Source organism: Ranitomeya variabilis, chromosome 5 (genome assembly GCF_051348905.1).
Source record: "Ranitomeya variabilis isolate aRanVar5 chromosome 5, aRanVar5.hap1, whole genome shotgun sequence".
NCBI classification, from domain to species: domain Eukaryota; kingdom Metazoa; phylum Chordata; class Amphibia; order Anura; family Dendrobatidae; genus Ranitomeya; species Ranitomeya variabilis.
The window spans coordinates 32,701,538-32,710,200 of NC_135236.1; the positions used below are offsets into that span (position 1 = coordinate 32,701,538).

General features: G+C 41.9%; 1 protein-coding gene across 1 annotated transcript; it reads right to left on the bottom strand.

The window, feature by feature from the left end:
- Positions 1–5,983: 5,983 nt before the first annotated feature.
- LOC143774778 (vomeronasal type-2 receptor 26-like) lies at positions 5,984–8,170 on the bottom strand. Its single transcript, XM_077262544.1, has 4 exons — positions 7,863–8,170; positions 7,224–7,347; positions 6,234–7,139; positions 5,984–6,060 (listed from the first exon to the last, which is right to left on the bottom strand). Exons 1-4 carry the CDS (start codon positions 7,953–7,955, stop codon positions 5,984–5,986), a joined length of 1,200 nt encoding a protein of 399 aa, XP_077118659.1. The 5' UTR covers positions 7,956–8,170.
- Positions 8,171–8,663: the final 493 nt, after the last annotated feature.

The following is an 8,663-nucleotide window of genomic DNA, read 5'->3' on the forward strand; positions in this document are numbered from 1 at the left end:
CATGTATACTAATGCCAGAAGCCTCGCCAACAAAATGGATGAATTAGAACTAATGTTGTTGGAACATAATTATGACATGGTGGGGATATCTGAGACGTGGCTGGATGAGAGCCATGACTGGGCTGTTAACTTGCAGGGCTATAGCCTCTTCAGAAATGACCGTACAGATAAGCGAGGGGGAGGGGTGTGTCTATATGTAAAATCTTCCTTAAAACCCATCCTGCGTGATAATATAGGTGAATTTAATGAAAATGTAGAGTCCCTGTGGGTGGAGATAAGGGGAGGGGGAAAAAATAATAAATTACTGATAGGGATTTGTTATAAATCTCCAAAAATAATGGAAGCAATGGAGAATATCCTCGTAAAGCAAATAGATGAAGCTGCGACTCAAGGAGAAGTCATTATTATGGGGGACTTCAACTACCCTGAAATAGATTGGGGAACAGAAACCTGCAGTTCCAGCAAAGGTAATCGGTTTTTGGCAACTATGAGAGACAATTACCTTTCACAACTGGTTCAGGACCCAACAAGGAGGGGGGCACTGCTAGACCTAATATTAACCAACAGGCCAGACCGCATATCAAATATAAGGGTTGGGGGTCACTTGGGGAATAGTGATCACAAAATAATAAGTTTTCATTTAACCTTTAATAAGATGGGTAGTAGGGGGGTGACAAGGACACTAAACTTCAGGAGGGCAAATTTCCAACGGATGAGAGAGGATCTTGGTGCAATTAACTGGGACGATATCCTGAGACACAAAAATACACAAAGAAAATGGGAGACATTTATTAGCATCCTGGATAGGACCTGTGCACAGTATATACCGTATGGGAATAAACATACTAGAAATAGGAGGAAACCAATATGGCTAAATAGAGCTGTAAGGGGCGCAATAAGGGACAAAAAGAAAGCATTTAGAGAATTAAAGGAAGTAGGTAGTGAGGAGGCATTAAATAAATACAGAAAATTAAATACATTCTGTAAAAAGCAAATCAAGGCAGCAAAGATTGAGACAGAGAGACTCATTGCCAGAGAGAGTAAAAATAATCCCAAAATATTCTTTAACTATATAAATAGTAAGAAACTAAAAAATGACAGTGTTGGCCCCCTTAAAAATAGTCTGGGTGAAATGGTGGATGAGGATGAGGAAAAAGCCAATATGCTAAATTACTTTTTTTCATCAGTATTTACAAAAGAAAATCCCATGGCAGACAAAATGACTAGTGATAAAAATTCCCCATGAAATGTCACCTGCTTAACCCAGCAGGAAGTACAGCGGCGTCTAAAAATAACTAAAATTGACAAATCTCCGGGCCCGGATGGGATACACCCCCGAGTACTGCAGGAACTAAGTACAGTCATTGATAAACCATTATTTTTAATCTTTAAAGACTCCATAATAACAGGGTCTATACCACAGGACTGGCGTATAGCAAATGTGGTGCCAATATTCAAAAAAGGGGCAAAAACTGAACTCGGTAATTATAGGCCAGTAAGTTTAACCTCTACTGTGGGTAAAATCCTGGAGGGCATTCTAAGGGATGCTATGCTGGAGTATCTGAAGAGGAATAACCTCATGACCCAGTATCAGCACGGGTTTACTAGGGACCGTTCATGTCAGACTAATTTGATCAGCTTCTATGAAGAGGTAAGTTCAGGACTGGACCAAGGGAACCCAGTGGACGTAGTATATATGGACTTTTCCAAAGCTTTTGATACGGTGCCACACAAAAGGTTGTTACATAAAATGAGAGTAATGGGGATAGGGGAAAATATGTGTAAGTGGGTTGAGAGCTGGCTCAGGGATAGGAAACAAAGGGTGGTTATTAATGGAGCACACTCGGACTGGGTCACGGTTAGCAGTGGGGTACCACAGGGGTCAGTATTGGGCCCTCTTTTTAACATATTTATTAATGACCTTGTAGGGGGCATTCAGAGTAGAATTTCAATATTTGCAGAGGACACTAAACTCTGCAGGGTAATCAATACAGGGGAGGACAATTTTATATTACAGGATGATTTATGTAAACTAGAAGCTTGGGCTGATAAATGGCAAATGAGCTTTAATGGGGATAAATGTAAGGTCATGCACTTGGGTAGAAGTAATAAGATGTATAACTATGTGCTTAATTCTAAAACTCTGGGCAAAACCATCAATGAAAAAGACCTGGGTGTATGGGTGGATGACAAACTCATATTCAGTGGCCAGTGTCAGGCAGCTGCTACAAAGGCAAATAAAATAATGGGATGTATTAAAAGAGGCATAGATGCTCATGAGGAGAACATAATTTTACCTCTATACAAGTCACTAGTTCGACCACACTTAGAATACTGTGCACAGTTCTGGTCTCCGGTGTATAAGAAAGACATAGCTGAACTGGAGCGGGTGCAGAGAAGAGCGACCAAAGTTATTAGAGGACTGGGGGGTCTGCAATACCAAGATAGGTTATTACACTTGGGGCTATTTAGTTTGGAAAAACGAAGACTAAGGGGTGATCTTATTTTAATGTATAAATATATGAGGGGACAGTACAAAGACCTTTCTGATTATCTTTTTAATCATAGACCGGTGACAGGGACAAGGGGGCATCCGCTACGTCTGGAGGAAAGAAGGTTTAAGCATAATAACAGACGCGGATTCTTTACTGTAAGAGCAGTGAGACTATGGAACTCTCTGCCGTATGATGTTGTAATGAGTGATTCATTAATTAAATTTAAGAGGGGACTGGATACCTTTCTGGAAAAGTATAATGTTACAGGGTATATACACTAGATTCCTTGATAAGGCGTTGATCCAGGGAACTAGTCTGATTGCCATATGTGGAGTCGGGAAGGAATTTTTTTCCCCATGGTGGAGTTACTCTTTGCCACATGGGTTTTTTTTGCCTTCCCCTGGATCAACATGTTAGGGCATGTTAGGTTAGGCTATGGGTTGAACTAGATGGACTTACAGTCTTCCTTCAACCTTAATAACTATGTAACTATGTAACTATGTACCAAACAGTTCTACCTTGGTTTCATCAGACCATGTGACATTCTCTCTATACTCTTCTGTATAATCCAAATGCTCTCTAGCAAACTTCAGACGGACCTGGACATATACTGGCTTAAGCAGGGGGACACGTCTGTCACTGAAGGATCTGAGTCCCTGGCGGCGTAGTGTGTCACTGATGGTAGCCTTTGTTACGGTGGTCCCAGCTCTATGCAGGTCATTCAATAGGTCCCCCGTTTGGTTCTGGGATTTTTGCTCACCATTCTTGTGATCATATTGACCCCACGGGGTGAGATCTTGCGTGGAGCTCCAGACTGAGGGAGATTATCAGTGGCCTTGTATGTCTTCCATATTCTTGTTAATGCTCCCACAGTTGATTTCATCACACCAAGCTGCTTGCCTATTGCAGATTCAGTCTTCCCAGCCTGGTGCAGGGCTACAATTTTGTTTCTGATGTCCTTCGACAGGTCTTAGGTCTTCACCATAGTGGAGTTTGGAGTGTGACTATTTGAGGTTGTGGACAGGAGTCTTTTATACTGATAACAAGTTCAAACAGGTGCCATTACTACAGGTAATGAGTGGGGGACAGAGAAGTCTCTTAAAAAAAAAGTTACAGGTCTGTGAGAGACAGAAATCTTGCACGTTTTTAGGTGACCAAATACTTATTTTCCACCATAATTTTCAAAATAAATCTTGCAAAATAAGACAAGGTGATTTTCTGGATTTGTTTTCTCGCTTTGGCTCTCATAGTTGTGGTCTCCCTATGATGTCAATTGCAGGCCTCTCTCATCTTTTAAGTGGGAGAACTTGCACAATTGGTGGCTGACTAAATACTTTTTTTCCCCACTTTAAATAAACATTTGAGATTTTTTTTAATCTCTTAGGTTCTTTAATTTTGATCAGTTCAGTGGTGGATGTAGTCTTGAGACCCCACCAATCGCTCCAAAAACAAGTTTCAAATGCCCATATCAGGAGACAGAAGAGTATACATAGCACACTCAGGGTAAAGTCATAGTCCTTTCTCCTGAGCTGTGCACTTCTAAGAGGTCTGTTGAGAAATCTATGGGGGACCCAGAACCCACCACTCTGCTCAAAATTAACCCCTTCACCCCCGGAGCTTTTTCCGTTTTTCCGTTTTCGTTTTTCGCTCCCCTCCTTCCCAGAGCCATAACTTTTTTATTTTTCCGTCAATATGGCCATGTGAGGGCTTATTTTTTGCGGGACGAGTTGTACTTTTCAACGACATCATTGGTTTTAGCATGTCGTGTACTAGAAAACGGGAAAAAAATTCCAAGTGCAGTGAAATTGCAAAAAAAGTGCAATCGCACACTTGTTTTTTGCTTGCCTATTTTGCTAGGTTCACTAAATGCTAAAACTGACCTGCCATTATGATTCTCCAGGTCAGTACGAGTTCATAGACACCTAACATGACTAGGTTATTTTTCACCTAAGTGGTGAAAAAAAATTCCAAACTTTGCAAAAAACAAAACAAAACAAAATTGCGCCATTTTCCGATACTCGTAGCGTCTCCATTTTTCGTGATCTGGGGTCAGGTGAGGGCTTATTTTTTGCATGCCGAGCTGGCGTTTTTAATGATAGCATTTTGGTGCAGACACGTTCTTTTGATCGCCCGTTATTGCATTTTAATGCAATGCCGTGGCGACCAAAAAAACGTAATTCTGGCGTTCCGATTTTTTTTCTCGTTACGCCGTTTTGCGATCAGGTTAATGCTTTTTTTTTATTGATAGATCGGGCGATTCTGAACGCGGCGATACCAAATATGTGTAGGTTGGGCGCTTTTTTTATTGATTTATTTTGATTGGGGCGAAAGGGGGGTGATTTAAACTTTTATGTTTTTTTTTTTTTTTTCACATTTTTAAAAACTTTTTTTTTTTACTTTTGCCATGCTTCAATAGCCTCCATGGGAGGCTAGAAGCAGGCACAGCACGATCGGCTCTGCTATGCAGCAGTGATCATAAGATCGCTGCTACACAGCAGAATTGCAGGTGTGCTGTGAGCGCCGACCACAGGGGGGCGCTCACAGCCACCGGCAATCAGTAACCATAGAGGTCTCAAGGACCTCTATGGTTACTGTCCTGATGCATCGCCGACCCCCGATCATGTGACGGGGGTCGGCGATGCGCTCATATCCGGCCGCACGGCCGGATGCGGTAGTTAAATGCCGCTGTCTGTGTTTGACAGCGGCATTTAACTAGTTAATAGCGGCGGGTGATCGCGATTTCACCCGCCGCTATTGCGCGCACATGTCAGCTGTAAGAAACAGCTGACATGTCGCGACTTTGATGTGCGCTCACCGCCGGAGCGCACATCAAAGCGGGGGTCCCGACATGTGACGTACTATACCGTCACATGTCGGGAAGGGGTTAATGGGCCTAAAACATATACTGTATCTCCCAAAAGTTAATCTTCTCTTTGAATGTTTAACCCCTTAACAACATAGTTCTGGTGCTGAATTCATGTATTGATAGCGGTTCTGGTGAAGTAGTCATGCACTGACTGTGATTCTGGTGATGTAGTCATGCACTGATATACTCATGTACTGATGTAGTCATGCGCTGAAATAAATACAATTTCCTTAATCAACCCAGTCAGTGATTCCATCATAGAAGGAAATTAGATTAGTCTGGCATGACTTGTTTGCTACAAACCCATGCTGGTTCTGGTTAATTACTGTATTCTTATACAAACACTTACATACATGCTGTTTAATACTTTGTTCAAAGATCTTTCCTGGTATAGAAGTAAGGCTCACTGGCCTGTAATTTCCTGGCTCCATCTTCTTTCCTTTTTAGAAGATAGGGACAACATTTGTCCTTCTCCAATCTTCTGGGACTTCTCATGTTCACCAGGAATTTTCAAAGATTCTGGCTAGTGGCACTGTAATTTCCTCTGCTATCTCTTTCAGTAGAAAGATCCAGATCACTAACCACATCAATATCCACATCGTTTCCAACGCTAATTCAACCTCTACTGATGTGAAAATTGAGTAGGGTTGTGTCCATTTAAAGTGCCCAGGGCAGCATATTTGCAAATACGGCTTTGTTCTTGCAATATAGAATACATGAGATAACAACACTTTCAGATATATATTTATAGGTGAATGACCTAATTTTACATAATGTTTTTACTGTTTTTAACCAATCTCTAGTAGGGTTTCCTGGTAGAATTGAAGTGACTACATATGGTCAAGGTCAAAGATCAAACTAGGATGTCCTACCTTGGCCAAACTCTTTTCTCATTAGATTTTGCCTGACATTCAAGTGAGGTCGAAACAATATAATGAAACATTTGGGTAAGAATATACAAACCACAACGGCCCAACTAGAAGAAAGGATGGCGAAGATCTCCATGGCCACTGTGTACTTCCCGCGGGAGCTGAGAGTTGCTGGGATGAAGGATATCCAGACACAAAGAAAGGCCAACATGCTAAATGTAATGTACTTGGCCTCATTGAAACTGTCAGGAAGTCTCCTAACCAAGAAGGCCACAATGAAGCTGACAGTGGCCAGAAGACCCAAATACCCCAACATAACCCAAAATGCAAAAGGGGAACCCTCATTACAGTTAAGAATGAGAACCATAGAAAGAGTCTTGGTGTCATACTCAGGAAATGGAGGAGCATAAGAAAGCCAAGTCACACAGACAGATATCTGGATGAGAATACAAATGACAATAACAGAGAAGGACAGTTTTCCCCCAGTCCATCGTTGTAAACTAGTCCCAGGCTTGGTGGCCTTGAAAGCAATAACAACTGTTATGGTTTTTGCCAAGACGCAAGAGATGGTTAGAGTAAAAGCCAAGCCAAATGCCACCTGACGCAACAGGCACTTCTCAGGATGTGGATATCCAATGAAAGCTAATGAACTAAGGAAGCAGAAAAATAAGGCAACGAGGAGAAGACAGCTAAGGGACCAGTTATTGGCTCGGACTACTGGTGTTGTGTTGTAACGAATAAAGATGCCTAGAGCTCCAAGAGGGATGAGTGATGAAACAATAGACAGGGCTGCCAAGTTGATACCCATGGCTTCATCATAGGAAAGAAATTCAATGGTTCTTCGTAAGCACATGTCCTGTTGGGTATTGGGCCAAGTATCCCAAGGGCATTTTTGGCACTCCACCGCATCTAGAGAAGAATATTGTTTGTAAAATCTAAACTATAAGTATAAATGATAAAATACATAATACCTTTACACTGTTATTTTGGTACCTGTCTCATTTGCAATCTCTCCTGTTGGGCATTGGACACAGTTGAAGCAGCACGTTGACTTTCCTGGAATTGTTGCCTTTCGATATCCCAAAGGACAACTCGGACTGCATTTTGATTGAGGATTCTAAACATAGGAATTTATCATATGGAAAATTACATGTTGAAAGCGAGAGAACAATATATTACAGACTACCAAGGCAGAGCTTGACATTTCACCCGGATGATGCATATCTCTGTGAGATATCGCGCCAGCTCAGTCAAATGGTTTCTCGCGCATACGCACTATGCTTTGCCCAACTGTGGGCAAAGCCGAAAAGCAGAAGTGCGCACGCTCGAGAAAGCATTTGCCTGTGCGGGCGCGATATCTCACAGCGATCTGCATCTTCCACATCAAGGACTGCATGCAGCAGCCAAGGAGAGGGGTGGAGTGAGTGAACCGAAGCCACGCCCATCGGACCAGACAGACACTATTAGCATACATTGCGGAAGAAATATAAAAGGCTTTAATGGGTGATACATGGGGAGTTACATTAGTATTTAGGAAATGCATAGCTGACACTGAATAAAATATTTTTAGCTGGTAGCACAGAAAAGTGGTGACAGGTTCCCTTTAAACTTGTGCAGAACACAATGCCCTACCTCTGTACTCCATATAATGGCTGCATTGTTCATTTTCATTTGATTCCCTTCCAGGGAACTGAAATCATAGCTTCCCACTATCTTCTGCTCCATGGAACCAGTGGAGCTTAGTTGCCAGTTTACTATGTCGTAGAGGGCTGGAGGATCTCCTTTATCATCAAAAAATATGTGAGCATTGTCTTTAGTCTCAAAATCTACAGTTTTAATATAATGAAGGAGCTGAAGAAATACAAAAGATTAATTTTTATTTTATAATCTATGACGTCACAAATGTAGCATTTTTAAAGCCGGAGATAATCTTCTATTCACTCAAGTTCCACGAAGAAGGGCTTACTCACATATTGACTACTGCAATGTTTCTCCAGAAGGAGAGGAACCACCAACCTATTCTCTAACCCTCTGAGTCAGAAATCTCTCCTGGAGTCTCTGAAGCTTATGTCATGACTTGAAGCTACTGGGCTCCAATACAAAATGTTTTAAAGCTGCTGTACATATTAGCCTAATGTTGGTATATCCGATTTAGGACTGCTGATTCTTTTGGTTTCCGTGATGAGCTGCTTACAGAGACATTTCCTAGAGAACACAGGAGCACTCGGCAGAGTTACCTCTCCCGTGTATGAGAGAGCTGAGAAAAATAGCTGCTGGATAAACAATCAGCCAAACAGTTGTTCAGCAGGCAGCTATCTAAGGTGTAATGGGCCCCTACCTACCATAAATACTGGCATCCTCTTAATTTATGCAAAGCCCTATAGTTCTTCTCAGGCACGTGGCCTGGGTGTTACTGATACCCCTTTACCTCTT

What these genes read in the sequence shown, in the direction of transcription:
- LOC143774778 (XM_077262544.1), bottom strand. Translation starts at nt 7,955, where the DNA reads ATGGAGCAGAAGATAGTGGGAAGCTATGATTTCAGTTCCCTGGAAGGG. An exon ending in CCATTATATGGAGTACAGAG is followed by an intron (nt 7,348 to 7,862) that starts GTAGGGCATTGT and finishes TCCTATGTTTAG; the next exon opens with AATCCTCAATCAAAATGCAG. An exon ending in GAGAAAAGAGTTTGGCCAAG is followed by an intron (nt 6,061 to 6,233) that starts GTAGGACATCCT and finishes CTATATTGCAAG; the next exon opens with AACAAAGCCGTATTTGCAAA.